Raw genomic sequence first — 20,106 nt, 5'->3', positions numbered from 1 at the left:
ATGATCCCTGCTGATAGCGCACTATGAGAGAAATGACAAAAGATTCGAGCCTTGCAACACGGTTCAGTAACGAGTGGTGCCGTGTGGTCTTGTACAGAGGCCTTATGGTGCCGCTAGTCGTAGGTCTGTGTGTTTGTATGGGAGTTACGATCACCTAGCGTTAAGAGCGCTTTCAAACTGTTTTGGACTTTGAACATTTTATAACATAGTACCTTATATCTACGTAGTGGGTTGCCATGTCGCTTTTTACAACGTCACCCTGGTCACAAATCAGCCAAGCCCAACAAGAAGCACACGTGGCACGTGTGGTCACACCTTAGGCAAGTGTGTTTGTTTAAACCTGCTTCTGTTCACCCAGCAGTGAATGGGTACCCTGTGGGATAGGTCATACGATTGTTAACCTAGCGTCTTAAAGGTAGGTTAAGTTAACGTTAATAAGCCTTTAAGCTCTGAAGATGCACAAGTGCTTGGATACATTACAGACTCTGTAAAATGTTCATCTATTAGCATTCATCAACCGCGCCAAAGCCTATTGAGTTGAAGTTTTTGCTCGTCACGCCGAAAACCCGGGTTTGATTCCCCACACAAGCATAATGTGTGAAGCCAATTCCTTGTGTCCCCCACCGTTATTTTTGCTGGAATACTGTTATAAGCGGTGTAAACCTAACCTCACACAAACTACTGAATGCTAAGTCTATGGATTATAATAAATTTACTATGCGGCAAGTCTAGATAAGTGGAGAGGCCGTCATTCTGTTATTCATATTTTATTAGAATTATTATTAAAACTATTAATTATTGCTTTAGACACGTGTGCAAGTCTACAAGGCTTTAACACACAATAATATTCTTTCACGACAAATACACCACGATTCAGAACAGGACAAAATAGCAGCATTCAGGTTTCATATTGTCTAAAGGCAATGTCCAATGCCAATGTGTATGCATGAGAAGGTGTGGGTGCCACAAATACAGATTATCCCTTTAGCGACCACCTGGTGTCATTTTGAATTTCAGATTGTCCATCTTTTCACCGTTCTATTTCCTCCTACGCTCAGTAGGAAGAGTTCCGTAAGATAATTTGAGCCTGATTGTGTTCTCTGAACCTAAAACTCAGAAGTTTTCTGCAACCTTGCTAAAATAACATTTTTAAGATGCTATTCTAAAAGAGCAAAGGCACCAACAGTACATTATTAGGCGATAAAGATATGTGCACTTTTTTGCACCAGGTCACACTATATTGATCTCACTACGCCATTCTAGTCTCCGTTTTCGTCATCAATCGTTCCCTTGGTACCTCGTGGGACTTCAGGATGCATGGCACGTGCATGGCACATCCCCTACAGTGCTACAAACCATGTAGTACCCTTTTCCCAAATATCGGTGGCTTCAGTTGGCTAACATGCGACGGGAAAAAACATCTAAGGTGGATTCACATTTAAACAGAGACACAACAACGTCTCTATTTGAGCTCATGTCCACAATCCCACAGTGAATCAGTTGACAAGACAGCTTCAACGGAAATGCGACTTTCACATTGCCCCATATGGCATACGATGATCTCAGATTTAATGAAAACAACAACAATCAGATATGTAACCTGAACTCAAATCGTCTATCTGTAATCGTCTAACTATTTATCATGATTTATTTTCTTGGTAACATGCTTCTTAACGCAGATGGCAGACACGTCGATAGAACAGCACGTAAGTTAGCCCTGAACGAGGATTGTCACCGACATCGTCGCTTTCCAGTTTGTGTTCAGCACCAGATGAATAGTCGGTAAAGATTTTAAAATATGCTAAAGAAAATGAAATATGCTATATAATGATATAATATCTACCCCATATATAGACGTAAGCGTCCCCGTGCATTAACTATAAAAGTTCAGGGAAAAACTGCACTTTGTTGCATTATGCATTATATGAAACAGTTACTGTATTTCGCAATTCATATTTCGTTGTTTATATTGTGTTCGATTAGTATATGTAGTTGTGATATTATTAAAATAAAAGGTGTTCTGATATAACATTCGTCTGATATGCAGTTATTACGTGTGCCAGATGGTTCACACTTCAGTATATGTATTAATATTTTTAACTAAAATACTGCGTAATCAGGCTTAACGCTCCCGGACTGTAATCAACATTTATTAATATTGCAGGGATCAAATTATGAACAGAGGGCACGATCACGTTGGGCGCCGGAATTTATGTGTAGAGATGTGCCCCTTTGTTGTGCAAGATTGGTACATTGCAGGGTCGTCCCGGATCGTTTTGATTTGATTCTGGCCTTGTGAGCTCCAAAACAACTATTTTTACTTTTATTAACGTATCGGGTGAGCGAGTTTAGTTTTATGCCACATTATTCCAGTTAAATGGCGGCGGTTCCATCTGTAATTTGTAACAAAATCTTGAAAGGCAACACGTGGGACATGTGTGAGTTTGGTAAATTACAAAGTGAGAAAGAACATTTCTCGCTAACAGATTATTCACCGCCCGTGCTACATACGTTGCTGTCTCAGGCACCGCGTTTTTGAAGTGGAGAGACGTGAACATGCTTCTTTTGCTTTTTATGGGCTTTTTTGCTATTGTTTTTTGTTTAAATTTTCGGCGGTCCATTCATCACTGATTTTATTCTACGCCCAAAGCAGTCTGTTTCGATAGATAATCTGCAATGAATACTCTTTAGCGTTGACGTTTCGCATTACCTTGAACTGGGTTAACGTTTTTTCAGATGAGTTGAAGCACCCGAAATTCACCATGAGGTGAGTCATGAATCAACACGTGCATCAAAACCGCCCTAGTGATCACTTGCGGAACGAATATATTTCTTAAGCGTTCCTCTTCATTTGTAAGTAAGAGACGACTTACGGGATCAGGTGGTCAGGTTCGCTGACTTGGTTGACACATGTCATCATATCCCATTTGCGTAGATAGTTGCTCATGATGTTGATCACTGAATTGTCTGGTCCAGATTCGGTTATTTGCACAAATATCTAGAAGACTACTACAGCGTTAAAGAACAGCCAAACAACCCGTTATTCGTAAACAATAAACAATAAAATCTGTGAAGTGAAGTGAAATACTTCAAAATTAACATGTAGGTTTGCAACAAGTGGAACAAAATCAACACGTGCTTTAGCGCTGTATGTCGAATTAGGGTAGTCTTGTGGGTAAAGTGTTCACCCGGCACGCCGAAGACCAAGGTTTGATGCCATGAAGTCTTCAGGAGTGATATTGGTAGAATATTACTAAAAGTGGCATACAACCTAGTACTTATTCAGTCAAGACTAGAACAGGCAGGGCACATCTTTTTGTGTCAGTGTTAATGTTTGGCAAGATTTATCAAGAAAACACTTTTTTTTCAAAATACAAAAGGATGGATGGTGCTACCGTTAGAAGGAAACATGCTTACCCTTTTCATGAATCCTATGTGGCATCAGTGACGTTTCATGATCTAATTGTATAGCGGCCATTAATGTTTGCCGTGTAGGTCCATCGCTATTTGTTTAGATGGTGATGATGTTTTCTAACGTAACGTTTTATATTCATCATAGCCGTGAATGACGTCACAGCACCTCTGATTCATGGACATAGACCCTTGTGAATGATCCCACATGGAATGGCAACCCATGGAATGGTGCCATCGCTGCAGATCACGTGACCCTGGTTCATGATGCACAGGCGTTTAGTTGAATGTACAGTGTCTGGCCATGGCATCCGAATCTGTCTATTTTGTTCCGACTAATTACTGTTTTATGCTAATATCCCAGCTAAATGGTGGCGATCTCTAAATAATCGGGGCGGAGGGGTAGCCTAGTGGTTAAAGAGTTCGCTCGTCACGCTGAAGACACGTGTTCGATTCCCAACATGGGTACAATATGTGAAGTCCATTTTCTGGTGTCCTCCGCCGTGATATTGCGGGAATATTGCTAAAAACCGGCGTAAAACTAAACTCATTCACTCCCTCACTAAATAAGTCTGAACCAGGCAATCCAGTGATCGATCTACGCAATCGGAATAGGATCACGTGTCAACCACGTCAGCGACAACTTTTGACGCCTCTTTTGACAAGCTTGGTATACGATCACATGTGTCAGTTACTTCACCGAGCCTAACTACACGTCAACGTTTACGCCTCTTACGACAAGCTTGGAATACGATCACATGTGTCAGTTACTTCACCGAGCCTAACTACACGTCAACGTTTACGCCTCTTACGACAAGCTTGGAATACGATCACATGTGTCAGTTACTTCACCGAGCCTAACTACACGTCAACGTTTACGCCTCTTACGACAAGCTTGGAATACGATCACATGTGTCAGTTACTTCACCGAGCCTAACTACACGTCAACGTTTACGCCTCTTACGACAAGCTTGCAATACGATCACATGTGTCAGTTACTTCACCGAGCCTAACTACACATCAACGTCTACGCCTCTTACGACAAGCTTGGAATACAATCACATGTGTCAGTTACTTCACCGAGCCTAACTACACGTCAACGTTTACGCCTCTTACGACAGGCTTGGAATACGATCACATGTGTCAGTTACTTCACCGAGCCTAACTACACGTCAACGTTTACGCCTCTTACGACAAGCTTGGAATACGATCACATGTGTCAGTTACTTCACCGAGCCTAACTACACGTCAACGTTTACGCCTCTTACGACAAGCTTGGAATACGATCACATGTGTCAGTTACTTCACCGAGCCTAACTACACGTCAACGTTTACGCCTCTTACGACAAGCTTGGAACACAATCACATGTGTCAGTTACTTCACCGAGCCTAACTACACGTCAACGTTTACGCCTCTTACGACAAGCTTGCAATACGATCACATGTGTCGGTTACTTCACCGAGCCTAACTACACGTCAACGTTTACGCCTCTTACGACAAGCTTGGAATACGATCACATGTGTCAGTTACTTCACCGAGCCTAACTACACGTCAACGTTTACGCCTCTTACGACAAGCTTGCAATACGATCACATGTGTCGGTTACTTCACCGAGCCTAACTACACGTCAACGTTTACGCCTCTTATGACAAGCTTGGAATACGATCACATGTGTCAGTTACTTCACCGAGCCTAACTACACGTCAACGTTTACGCCTCTTACGACAAGCTTGGAATACGATCACATGTGTCAGTTACTTCACCGAGCCTAAGTACACGTCAACGTTTACGCCTCTTACGACAAGCTTGGAAGTACGATCACATGTGTCAGTTACTTCACCGAGCCTAACTACACGTCAACGTTTACGCCTCTTACGACAAGCTTGGAATACGATCACATGTGTCAGTTACTTCACCGAGCCTAACTACACGTCAACGTTTACGCCTCTTACGACAAGCTTGGAAGTACGATCACATGTGTCAGTTACTTCACCGAGCCTAAGTACACGTCAACGTTTACGCCTCTTACGACAAGCTTGGAAGTACGATCACATGTGTCAGTTACTTCACCGAGCCTAACTACACGTCAACGTTTACGCCTCTTACGACAAGCTTGCAATACGATCACATGTGTCAGTTACTTCACCGAGCCTAACTACACGTCAACGTTTACGCCTCTTACGACAAGCTTGGAAGTACGATCACATGTGTCAGTTACTTCACCGAGCCTAACTACACGTCAACGTTTACGCCTCTTACGACAAGTTTGGTATACGATCACGTGTGTCAGTTACTTCACCGAGCCTAACTACACGTCAACGTTTACGTTTGGGTTGCTGGAGATCGGATTCTCACCGGGTCCCTATAACCTGCTAAGACAATTCTTTCTTATCCTGTGACGGACTGACTGAGTGAATGAGTGAGTGGGTGAGTACGTCGCTTTCAGCAATATTCCGGGAACATGACGACGGGGGCACCAGAAAGGGGTTCACACAGGGTAACCATGTGTGGAATCGAACCGAGGTCTTCGGCGTGACGATCGAACGCTTTAACCACTTGACTACCCCTCCGCTTCCTCTTATCCTGTGAGCAGGAAGTAGTTTTAATGTGTTTCAAGAAGTGATCATAGCAATAAGACTGCCATAACTACGGGTAAACACATAAGATGATCCACGACCTGACAAATGACCCCAATTTGCATACTTGGGAACGCCCCACAGAACGATCCATTTGAAGCAAGAGGGAGACAGGTTGTCTGATAAATATCGAGAAGTTCATTTTCCCCGTGCGTTTCACGCATGAATTGTTATAGCACACTCGATTTGGGAACAGGTACAATCCCAACGAATTGAATCAACACAAGATACTGAGCAAATATTTTTAGGACCACCGATCCATTTCACGAAGCAAATGACATTTTCCTGGGTTTTTTTAAACAAAATTGTTGAATATCTAAACTGCTTGTCAATGCCCCAATCATCTATTTGTCTTCGTCTTAACTAAAGGTTAGCGTGGAATATGCATGAAATTGTAGTCTTATTATTCGAAGGAATATGCGGTGCTGATTTCATGTCACGGTTAGCATGTATTGCACGTGCATAATCGTCAAGCTACATCTAGCGGTCAAGTGAGTGAGTGAGTGAGTGAGTGAGTGGGTGAGTAAGTGGCTGAGGTCCATGTTCACCTGTGAGAAAAACATATTATCAAAGATTTTTTAACGCCATGAATGACCATATGGTTGTGACATAAAAACCTAGTGCGTAGCACAACATTATGTGTCCATCTTAATGTAAGAGGAAGGCATGACATTCATGTAGGGGTCATACCATTACCACTTTGGTAGCACCCGCAAGTCAGTCAGTGAGTGATAGAGGTTAGTTTTACGCCGCTCTCAGCAATACTCCAGCTATATGGCAGCGATCTGTAAATAATCTAGTCTGGACCAGACAATCCAGTGCCCAACAGCATGAACTTTGATCTCCTCAATTGTGCACCGCCTCTTACGACAAACATAGTCGCATTCCGTGGCAAGCATGGGTTGCTGTATACAGCGTTTACGCCTCTTACGACAAGCTTGGAACACAATCACATGTGTCAGTTACTTCACCGAGCCTAACTACACGTCAACGTTTACGCCTCTTACGACAAGCTTGGAACACAATCACATGTGTCAGTTACTTCACCGAGCCTAACTACACGTCAACGTTTACGCCTCTTACGACAAGCTTGGAACACAATCACATGTGTCAGTTACTTCACCGAGCCTAACTACACGTCAACGTTTACGCCTCTTACGACAAGCTTGGAACACAATCACATGTGTCAGTTACTTCACCGAGCCTAACTACACGTCAACGTTTACGCCTCTTACGACAAGCTTGGAACACAATCACATGTGTCAGTTACTTCACCGAGCCTAACTACACGTCAACGTTTACGCCTCTTACGACAAGCTTGGAAGTACGATCACATGTGTCAGTTACTTCACCGAGCCTAACTACACGTCAACGTTTACGCCTCTTACGACAAGCTTGGAAGTACGATCACATGTGTCAGTTACTTCACCGAGCCTAACTACACGTCAACGTTTACGCCTCTTACGACAAGCTTGCAATACGATCACATGTGTCAGTTACTTCACCGAGCCTAACTACACGTCAACGTTTACGCCTCTTACGACAAGTTTGGTATACGATCACGTGTGTCAGTTACTTCACCGAGCCTAACTACACGTCAACGTTTACGTTTGGGTTGCTGGAGATCGGATTCTCACCGGGTCCCTATAACCTGCTAAGACAATTCTTTCTTATCCTGTGACGGACTGACTGAGTGAATGAGTGAGTGGGTGAGTACGTCGCTTTCAGCAATATTCCGGGAACATGACGACGGGGGCACCAGAAAGGGGTTCACACAGGGTAACCATGTGTGGAATCGAACCGAGGTCTTCGGCGTGACGATCGAACGCTTTAACCACTTGACTACCCCTCCGCTTCCTCTTATCCTGTGAGCAGGAAGTAGTTTTAATGTGTTTCAAGAAGTGATCATAGCAATAAGACTGCCATAACTACGGGTAAACACATAAGATGATCCACGACCTGACAAATGACCCCAATTTGCATACTTGGGAACGCCCCACAGAACGATCCATTTGAAGCAAGAGGGAGACAGGTTGTCTGATAAATATCGAGAAGTTCATTTTCCCCGTGCGTTTCACGCATGAATTGTTATAGCACACTCGATTTGGGAACAGGTACAATCCCAACGAATTGAATCAACACAAGATACTGAGCAAATATTTTTAGGACCACCGATCCATTTCACGAAGCAAATGACATTTTCCTGGGTTTTTTTAAACAAAATTGTTGAATATCTAAACTGCTTGTCAATGCCCCAATCATCTATTTGTCTTCGTCTTAACTAAAGGTTAGCGTGGAATATGCATGAAATTGTAGTCTTATTATTCGAAGGAATATGCGGTGCTGATTTCATGTCACGGTTAGCATGTATTGCACGTGCATAATCGTCAAGCTACATCTAGCGGTCAAGTGAGTGAGTGAGTGAGTGAGTGAGTAAGTGGCTGAGGTCCATGTTCACCTGTGAGAAAAACATATTATCAAAGATTTTTTAACGCCATGAATGACCATATGGTTGTGACATAAAAACCTAGTGCGTAGCACAACATTATGTGTCCATCTTAATGTAAGAGGAAGGCATGACATTCATGTAGGGGTCATACCATTACCACTTTGGTAGCACCCGCAAGTCAGTCAGTGAGTGATAGAGGTTAGTTTTACGCCGCTCTCAGCAATACTCCAGCTATATGGCAGCGATCTGTAAATAATCTAGTCTGGACCAGACAATCCAGTGCCCAACAGCATGAACTTTGATCTCCTCAATTGTGCACCGCCTCTTACGACAAACATAGTCGCATTCCGTGGCAAGCATGGGTTGCTGTATACAGCGTTTACGCCTCTTACGACAAGCTTGGAACACAATCACATGTGTCAGTTACTTCACCGAGCCTAACTACACGTCAACGTTTACGCCTCTTACGACAAGCTTGGAACACAATCACATGTGTCAGTTACTTCACCGAGCCTAACTACACGTCAACGTTTACGCCTCTTACGACAAGCTTGGAACACAATCACATGTGTCAGTTACTTCACCGAGCCTAACTACACGTCAACGTTTACGCCTCTTACGACAAGCTTGGAACACAATCACATGTGTCAGTTACTTCACCGAGCCTAACTACACGTCAACGTTTACGCCTCTTACGACAAGCTTGGAACACAATCACATGTGTCAGTTACTTCACCGAGCCTAACTACACGTCAACGTTTACGCCTCTTACGACAAGCTTGGAACACAATCACATGTGTCAGTTACTTCACCGAGCCTAACTACACGTCAACGTTTACGCCTCTTACGACAAGCTTGGAATACGATCACATGTGTCAGTCACTTCACCGAGCCTAACTACACGTCAACGTTTACGCCTCTTACGACAAGCTTGGAACACAATCACATGTGTCAGTTACTTCACCGAGCCTAACTACACGTCAACGTTTACGCCTCTTACGACAAGCTTGGAAGTACGATCACATGTGTCAGTTACTTCACCGAGCGTAACTACACGTCAACGTTTACGCCTCTTACGACAAGCTTGGAACACAATCACATGTGTCAGTTACTTCACCGAGCCTAACTACACGTCAACGTTTACGCCTCTTACGACAAGTTTGGTATACGATCACATGTGTCAGTTACTTCACCGAGCCTAACTACACGTCAACGTTTACGTTTGGGTTGCTGGAGATCGGATTCTCACCGGGTCCTATAACCTGCTAAGACAATTCTTTCTTATCCTGTGACGGACTGACTGAGTGATTGAGTGAGTGGGTGAGTACGTCGCTTTCAGCAATATTCCGGGAACATGACGACGGGGGCACCAGAAAGGGGTTCACACAGGGTAACCCTGTGTGGAATCGAACCGAGGTCTTCGGCGTGACGATCGAACGCTTTAACCACTTGACTACCCCACCGCTTCCGCACGTGTCTAGCATTTCCAAACCAAGAAAATAATATCACCGCAATTATCACCGCGACGTCTCTGGCATCAGCGACGTGGTATAAAGTATTCACCACATTGTGACGTATGTCTTCGCGACTACTTCGAGGAAACCACAGAGCGAAATATCGTTCTAAACAATGTTTCCCTATTTATTTCCATGAGTATATATACAAACTTACCCTTGCTGATGGAGAAAACTCTGAATCCCAGGATATCAACGGTAATCCATAGTAATCGGCTAGTTGACTTATGTATTTATGCGCACCAAGTCTTTCCTTCTTCATAGACAATGGGTTGTTTATATGGAATAGTACAACAGCGTTGGACGAGAAAGAGGTATCACAAAACGCTTGAAGAATTTCGTTGGGTGTATCGTCATGCAGAATGGTACTGCGAGCACTAAAGTCGAAGTATCTAAGGTTACGATATTTCAATAGCTTCCTCCTTGCACGAGGGGCGAAGTCGGCAAATAACGTCCTGTTGAGTGTCCTGAAGAAACTTCCTTCTGGAAGTAGCGCGTGAACCGCAACCTTTCTTTTGGAAGGTCTGGACAACTGTCCATCCCCTCTTTGGCACAGGACGATGGTCAGGAGGAGCACAACCAACTCCTGCCAAGGCCACCACATCCTCATTCCGAGTCTAGCTGACCACACTGGCGAAGGATCCTACACTCAGATGCGGCCACCTGTGTTCATTTCTCATACCATCCTGGAACAGAACAACAGTCATGTAGTAAATGAAAAAATAAAATAACGTCACGATCCCACAGGTTTTCAAGATGGATCCTAAAAAATGTCATTAATGAAAATCCCATGAGACCCAGGGACCCGCTCCACAAAACGCTCTCGTCATTCAATACCCTTTTAACATGGACTTTTGACAGTTCTAACCTTACGATCGACTTTGTGAATGGTTCCCAGTATTGTTCAATACAAGTCATCATTTTACCAAACTATGAATCCTCACGGCCCCGACTGGACCCAGTGCCCTGTGTTTAAGTTTGGTTCGACCTCCAATCGTCGAGGCTATAACACAAGAATAGACAGCTCTACATCGGTTTTTGTAATTTCAAGTAATTTCAACCTTTGTAACGAAAGTCATCGTGGTGTGAAATACCGCGACCTGATCTCGACTGAGGGAGCGTTGTTTAATGTTTCTAATTCTATGAAAGTAAGTTTGTGAAAAAAGTAATAGGTAATGGACACGAATTATGGTCTGGAAACAGTAATTGACTGTTTAGATCCCTTACCATCTAGAAATCAATGCATCAGTGTCTCCATAGATCTGCCTACAACTCTCAAACCACTTTAGTTATTCAAAAGTTACACACATGTAAGTCTGTGACTGTGTTCAGTGCGCTTCACTCTTTTTGCGTACACGTGTAAATCGATCAGAATAAGCTTATTATACACTAATTGCTTTTTGAGGTACTGTAGTTTACTGCGTTCGGAGTTTGTTTTTAGACTATTTATTGACTCGTGTTCCCTTAACATTTACAAAGGCTTTTAACAGATACAAACTATCGGAATGACCAAAGGCATGTTTTTTACAAGCCTCAACAAACACTGAGTCCAACTGTTTCTGGGCTACACCAAATATGTTGTTTTTTTCCAGAAACAAAAACAATTTCGAGTTTGTTTGGTTTTTTTTATCTTTTTTAAAAAAAAAGAAGAAGAAGAAGAAGAAGAAGAAACAACCAAAACAAAAAAACCCGAAATTGTTGTCCATGCATAGCTAAATCTTTCATACTGGAATGATATGACTTAGACTCGCGTTAAAACGAGGACCTCTCAGCTTATGATCAGTTTACTATGCTTTTCAAGGTATAAGTGTCAAAATGCGGTGTGGTCTGCGGTCTTTGTTCCACTCCCCAAAAGGGTAAAATGTGTGAAGCCAATGATATTGCTAAAATATTGCTGAACGCACATACTCACCTAGTCAGTGGACTAAGACCTACAACACAAACATTCGTTCGGACTGAAAATACATACTGTCTCACAGTGATACAATGCAGAAACGTCGCTCTGTAAACATTATTAAACTGGGGCTAAATTCCATTATACCTCAACTCATCATGTTATAAACATGACAAAAGACGACATACAAAATCGCCAGGTACTGCATAGAGAATAAACTTGTGTTACCAGGAGTTGAGACAACACGCCAGCGGATCCTGTACATGTCCGAGAAAGAATTAAAAAGAACACAAATAGCAACATATTAAAATGTTCTTCATGTGTCGAACTTCGTCCTTTTTCTGGTATGTGTGTGAATCGGATACCTCGAAGAATTTAGGTAGGCCGCTCCAACTTCGATATTTTGTTGTAATGTGAAAACACTTTTCCCCAACAACGACGATACATCCCAATACTTCTCAATCATGTGGGTGTTTTGATACATCTGTTGCCAATGCATATATTTACCAGCAAATATGATCCATCCCAACGTGCAACCTAATGCAGAGGAGATTCCATTATTATCTACGTGTAGGTGGATTTATGGGACATATTGTCGGTTCATCAATGGTCTTCTTCATGCTATATTTCTACGACTGCAGTTCTTGTGTTGTATATTGTCGACCATCAGATACAATTCCAATGCAATAAATGATCCAATTTAATCAGTCGAGACCAATATATTATCACTGTCGGGAACACTTCAAGAGTTCGTGTATGTTTTCGACGAATTGTTCATGATAAATAAATAATAGGAATAGATTGAAACCAAGCCTCGTACTCATACGAGCTAACGTACGTGGTAACCGTGCAAATTGCATATAGGTTAGCAAGGATGGTGCACGCAGACTTCATAAATTCGAGGGGAATATATATACATATATGACCCCGGATACAATTGTTTGGAATGCAGTGAATTGTGGCGCCTTACAAGGGCTGACCACCGGAGCTACAAAGCACTGTTAATGTCATTGAAGGTTCAGAATTTGTGACACAATGAGTATTGACGTCATAATTGGTCTGAAGATGCAGCTTATTACTCCCGATGTCATGCTGACCATTCAGCTTCCAGACCATGTTCTCTATGTTTGGGTACACACACTAAACATACACATGGAATAAACGATACATCGCACAAAATGCATATTTTCTTCTAGTGGCCAGGTTATAGAGAAGACAAGATTCCTCGCTGCAAGTAAATCTCCATTGTGATGGCAGATGTTAAAAAGCTGCATAATATTTGATAGCGAGGCACCCTCGAAGTACCATTGTAAAATTGAACAAACATTAATGCTTATCATTCATCCATACATCCATCATACATACATACATGCATGCATACATACATACATACATACATACATACATACATACATACATACATACATACATACATACATACATACATACATACATACATACATACATACATACATCTAACAATGACACATTTCACACACACACACGCACGCACACACACACATACTTACAATATGAAGTTTGCCAGTTAACTTTCCATGCTCCTTGTAACATTCCCTTCGTCGTATATTCCCAAATGAATTGCAGCAGTATATTCATTGTGATGAACATGACACTGAACACAGCTGCTGTTGCAGGTTCTATAGGATCGATGGACGAGAGCATGCTCTATTCAGCTTCAAACAGTCAGCCACAGTACTGCGTATCGGATTCGTCAATATTTCCACACATGAAGTCGTATGAAGGTTACAAAGTTTAACGAGGAACTACAACAAAAGATTCAAATAATACCTTCATGACCGAATCTGTTTAACATGTACTTTGTCCGACCAAGCGGCAGCTTTCCTTCGATCGATGTATTAGTGTCATATCTCAAGTTTGAAGCATACCCTAGAACAGCTAGCTGTAAAGGAGATACTATTATATGTGCTCTTCGGGGGAGCCCGGAAATAACCTACAGTTTAGAAAGTTATGAAGTCAATTATTAGTTGTATATGTATCACCATCATTTAGTTACCCGCGCGAAATATGAATATGAAATGATATTCTCTTTCAACACGTCCATATGAACACTTTTCTTTAGGTGTCTTTATGCCATCAGCATAGACGATTACTAATTAAAGATTATGTCTTGGATCAGTAATGCTTAATGCCGTATTTAATTGTCAAACATTTGAGCCTCCATGGAGATATGAAAGGGTCACGTCCTTCTCTTTCCATCCTAAACTCCCGTGTCAAAGTCTTACCATTTTAGCACACGTGATGGGCGGTCTATGACGTTAACGCACGTCTTCAACACATCCCATTGTTTGTTTGTTTATTTGTTTGTTAATTGCTTAACGTCGCAATATTTCAGGCAATAATCGATCGTGCAAGTGTGGTCGAGTCTGGACCAGACAATACAGTGATCCACAATATGAGCGTAAGTACCTTAGTGGGATGGGTGGGGGTAGAGGGTGGGCTGAGAAAAAGGCCAAAGCTAACAACCGGCTATAGTGTTCCATGTTTTGTCGGCACATTGAGGTGAATATTGACCTGTCATGCTTAGAGAGAACGAGTTTTGTCGTCCTGAACGCAAAAAAAAATGTTCATAAAAGCAAACGGTACATCAAAGGGATCAGTACATCATCCCGATAGTAATGTCCAGTGACCCGTTCTTGCACAACCTGAACGTGGCCCTCAGTCATACACGAGCCCACTCCGTAACTGATTCATCACCAATTTTGTCATGGCGTTGCCAGTAGCCATGACGTTCCTCTCTACGTAGCTAGACAAGACCAATCCTATGAAAAGCAGTGAAAATAAACACGTGACCAACAACGATTATGTACGCTATGACGACAGGCAACGATTGGTACCGAAGGACAGTACAAGTACCCAACACTGAGATCAGCTGCATGCAGACGATTGATGATCGTCTGACGCCAAACTCGTACTCAAGTAGCCTTTTGAAAGTTTGTAACAATTTGATTCGCCGTTTAAGCTCGATTTCCTAGAGCTTGGGTTCCGATCAATCGATCCTGGGCACTTGTCGTTGTCCTTAGGCGTGATCGATCGTCAACACTCTGGAATTTGTTGGTACCTATTCCGTACTCTATTGACAGTGTAAACCTTCGAACGTATCAGTACCTCCACGGTGACACGCATCGTCCGCCAGTTTCTGACGCCCTTAGACACTTAGTTCCAACACATGCATTAAGGGGCGGTGGGGTAGCCTAGCAGTTAAAGCCCTTGTTCGTCACGCCAAAGTCCCGGTTTCGATTCAATACATGGGTACAATGCGTTAAACCCTCGACGTATTATTGCTGCAATATCGCTGAAAGTGGTGTAAAACTGCAACTTACTCACTGAAAACTAAAACTGTTTGATAAGCACAATGCACGCGAATAACAGAAATAAGGATTCACGGTTTAGTCAACCTCGTTTGAAAGTGTCAGAAACATGAATGGCCCTGTACATGCGCATTGCTCTCCTGTGTGTGCACAAGCAATCACATGCATTCTGTTAAGTCTGACAGGGATGAATGTTCTAGCATTATATTTTTGATAGATTGTGAACACCTACCGTTTGAACGTACATATTGACATGTAAATGTCACCATGTTCATATACATCCAAGTCCGCTTTTTAGTGACTCATACGCTAGCACGTACACACACACACACACACACACACACACACACACACACACACACACACACACACACACACACATACATACATACATACATACATACAGTTTAGCAAGTTCAAAAGACTGTAAGGTTGTCGAGTCTTTGGAATAAAAATAAATATGCCCAAAGTACAAATTGCACTTCTCCAATGCCTCACAGAAAAAGGTAAACCGTTGAAAAAGCAACATACTAGTCTTATTTTTCTAATTAATCCGATGGTGATGCCATCGAACGCACATTAGCAGGTGGGACGTACATTTCAAGCCAAACCCAATTAGTCTGGGACGTTGCTATCTTATCTTCTAATGTGCTTTCGTGTCTGCGTTCGCGGACCGTCAACTGTAGAATGCACCTGTTAAGAATGATGTCAATGGTAAACATGTCTTGCCAGTTTCCAGGAATCGAAACGCATAACGATACGGGGTGTATACTTCCACTATCTATTGATGACACCCAGCTGTACATTCTCAACACTGAACAAGACGAAACACTTCAGGATGACGAGTTTGTGCCAAAGCAGGTATCATAAATCAAACGCCTTTCTGAAAAACTGAAATGCACGTTGTATATCCACGGCTCGCACGTTCACATACAAATGTCGTATGGCGTTTTGCTCCATCGGAAAATGTCTTTGCACAAGAGACCAACTAAGATGGAAACGAGGGGAATTTCAGTGCAGATTTAAGTAGATTACTCTAGGTAATGTGTGAGGTGCTCGTGCATGAAGCCAAGATCGATGGCACCGCTGTTGTAGCTGAACTGTGACTGCGATGAGGCACGCACACGACACTCACCTTGGTAAACATCATGAGTTAATTTCTCATTCCGTTAATCAAGTACATTCAGGCGCATTTCTTGTATCGCTTGCGAACTAGTGATCGTGTTGGTATGTTAGTATACATTTACCCCAACTATGCAATATCTGGCCTTTGTATCAGCTAAGCTGTATTATGTGATTATGAGTGATTGATATTATGAACATAAAAATGTTTATTCGGTAAAGTCATGATTACAAGTGTTAATATGCTTGTAAATGATATGTGTACAAGGACTTGTACTTCTGATTTTCAACATTACAACAGCCTTCGCACGCTTGCAAAATATTTACAACAGTTCTTGACATAGAACGACACGGGTGGTCAGAAGAGCGGTGAGGTAGTCCAGTGGTAAACGCATGTGATCGTCACACCGATGACCTGGGTTCGAATCCCCTTGTGAATACCATGTGTTAAGTTCATTTCAGGTGTCCCCGCCGTGATAATGTAGGAATATTGTTAAAAGCGGGGTAAAACTAAACTCCCTCACTCACAGTTATGTTCGGATGGTATTTCGACCATATACTAGTATATATTATCACACACCCCCAAGAAAAATAAATAAATAAACGCATAGCCGATTTGTATTTTTAAGAATCTGTTAATTATCTATGGTGTTCAAGCAATCGTCCAAATATGTTACACAAGTGTTGACAACATTAGTTTACACAATAGCGTGAGTAAAAAAATCGATTTATCTGAAAATGTTGATTTTGATGAGATTTCTTACAAGGATTAGAAAGGCATCGCCTCGACACAACAGAAATCACATTCCAGTTGAAACTGTGCAGAAAAGAGCATTCACTATCTGACAATAAAAATCAGCATTAATTTCAGATTCGTTTTGAGGGAGTTTCAAGGTCAAATCACTACGTCACGTCTTGTCTCCGCCACACGGAACATCGCTTTTGAAAGAATGCGTGCTGGAGATTACCAATCTCCTGTTGCCAGGCGTCGGAATGTTAGTTAGCGCAAGATGTCATGGCTTGCAGCTAGTTGCAACCAAACGGGTATAACAAATGACCGTCTCCGTACAGGCAGAAGTCGAGTCACTACAGCCCAAGATCTGTACATGCGGGTACTAGAGTTGTGTGATCTTACTGCCTATCTGAACAGGTTGAAAGCGATTGGACTGAAGACCAGGAAACCCGGTGTCAGGGTCGTGCTAAGTATATGTATACGGTTTCACCATCGCGCTCAACGTCTCCGTTGTCTAAAAGTATCCACTTTGGTTCCATAGGCATTGCCTTCTACACTGGTGTAAACTTTCATGTACAAGAGTCTTTTTGTGGTCGAGTTATACATGTTTGAAAAATACATTTTCGCAACAGATTTCTCGTCTGTGCTTTGATTTTATTTATTTCTTTTTTTAATAGTATATTTGGACTGTTAGATGTCATGATATCAGCCATTGGATTTTGCGTCAGGCGAAAGGTGATATTAATTGCAACATGTGCACCTCTGGCTTACCACATACTAGATTCACAATACCACTTACTCCATTATACATAGCGCAGATTTTCTGATTTTCCCAACCCAGCTAGACTCGATCACCAAGTACAACACACTTGTCCTTATTTACGAGATTAATTGCAACAATCTAATTTGTTCTCCCAGCTGCTATTATTCCAGTGTTGGACAGTACAACGAGTCTGGACGGACAAGCTAATACATCAGACAGTCATCAGACTCTCCCTAGACAAACTGCTACCTTATTGCAATGAGAGCAGGACGTTGTGTTGTGCCTTGTTGGAGAAATTGTTACTTCTAAACGTAAGTAGTGGTTATGGTGATTTATGCGGTTCAGTGAGACTTCTTGGAGACTGTGTTGAGTATATCCATATGGACATGTCAAATCACAGTTACTAAATATAGTTTAATGGTAACTTGTTACAGAAATTCTATATAACCTTGTAATACGGTGTGGTGAAGGTCCCTGACCATTTATTACAAATAGAAACGATCGATGATAAAAGACATCCGTTTCCCTCAGCCAGCCTCAACAGAGAGAGAGAGAGAGAGAGAGAGAGAGAGAAAGAGAGAGGACGAGTGTGAGAGCGAGAGAGAGATAGAGTGATGTCTCCTGGAATGTTTGTTTTTCTCCTCACCTTAGTGATATTTTCTGTGAAACAGATTCCCAATGAAAAGGAATCCTGCGATAGGCGTATCTCCCAAACTTAGACCTGCGTTGTAACAGCGCTAAGATACATGTGGTCCTACAGGTGGGCACTGAGCCTGAGGAAGAGCTACACTTGTTTCATTAAGGACTACACCAATATAGATAGGGTAGGCGGACAGGAAGCTAATATTGTTTTCCCAACCATACAAAAGCAGACAAACATAGCTTGGCCAGATCCAGCATAAGGGATTGACAACATTACCAATAATTCGTTACTATACGTTCAAATCTGTAACATTAACTAAATTGGTTTTAAGCTTCCTCATATTCAGCCTTTATTAAAAATTAAAAAGGTGAAGGGATGCTTTTATGATGAGAATATGGCCAAGTTTGTTCTGTAATGTTTTAATATTTCAGTAAGATTCAACGCATAGCGAGATAATGGCCGATGTGAACAGTACCGGAACACCATACGGATCTGGAAATCGTATTTCGCTGGATCATAAGCAGTCTTGGCTTATTAACAGAGATGCGTTTGCAATATATATGTGTATGTCAAAACCTAACAACGAGGCGATATTATGAACGATTTAAATTGTCCCATTGTGCTTGCAATATCACGGCGGGGCACATGTAAACAGCGCTTCACACATTGTAGCCATGTTGGGAATCGAAAGCTTTAACCACTAGACTTCTTCATCGCCCATCCACTGACACAAGAAGCATGTTGAACATCCTTAGGGTACAACACCATCGTACAATGGATACATCTCAAGAAAGATGAAACCTTGAAAGATTTGTGACATGCTCACAGTAGACAACCCAAAAAACAATCAGAGGTGACATGTGAGGAATGAAACAGCCCAAACTCATAATTATGTTTCAAAGCATCGAGGCGCCAATTGGGTTCCATCACTTCGCCTGCTCTGTTGTTCCACACAACAACAAGCCAGAGCCTCGACTGAATAGCCCAGAGTGCCTTTGATCAACGGCACATCAACTTAAGATTTTTTGACCGTACTTTATAATTGCCATTGTAATGACATTACACTGCGTAATGTACTACCCTGCACTTAATGTCTGGTACGGAAGGCCTTGTGTGTCACTCTCTTTGAAGTGTATTGAGTTACATTCGTCCTTGCCTCGCATCATGGATTTTGTAATGTCATTACTTGTTTCATTTGTACACTCAGTTGCTTCGGAGTTAGAAAATCGGAAATGTTTCGTTATAAAACATTAAGAGTGCAAGAAAAATGCTGTGTTGAAAAACTGCCGCCTGACACTGACGTTTTAAATATTTAACAACTCGTAGAAATTGATTCGTAGAAGCAATAACTTTCTTAACATTCTGTTATTCGTAAAATTGCGTTTCAGAGCACTGATTCAAGCAGTGATGGCGTTTGGTTTTTTTCGAGTTGTCATTTGCTGATAAATTCCACTTCTCATTTTGCTTCTTCTTGAGAAACATAAAACTTCTAGTATGTTTTAATAAAAAAATTCGAAACTAATGAAAAAGAGCATCATGTTTCGGGTCTTGGTGGAAAGATTTGTTTGGCTCATCGTGAAAAGACAACGA

General features: G+C 42.0%; 1 protein-coding gene across 2 annotated transcripts in view; it reads right to left on the bottom strand.

The window, feature by feature from the left end:
• Nucleotides 1–20,106, bottom strand: part of LOC137284536 (glutamate receptor ionotropic, NMDA 2B-like) — a 104,350-nt gene that overhangs the window by 53,069 nt on the left and 31,175 nt on the right. For both annotated transcript variants that reach the window (XM_067816379.1, XM_067816378.1), the window contains exon 2: nucleotides 10,169–10,697. In XM_067816379.1, the coding sequence (XP_067672480.1) occupies nucleotides 10,169–10,621 (453 nt within the window). In that variant the 5' untranslated portion in view covers nucleotides 10,622–10,697. The remainder of the gene's footprint in view (nucleotides 1–10,168; nucleotides 10,698–20,106) is intronic.

Source organism: Haliotis asinina, chromosome 5 (assembly GCF_037392515.1).
Source record: "Haliotis asinina isolate JCU_RB_2024 chromosome 5, JCU_Hal_asi_v2, whole genome shotgun sequence".
Taxonomy (NCBI): domain Eukaryota; kingdom Metazoa; phylum Mollusca; class Gastropoda; order Lepetellida; family Haliotidae; genus Haliotis; species Haliotis asinina.
This window is presented reverse-complemented; position numbering and strand designations above follow the sequence as displayed.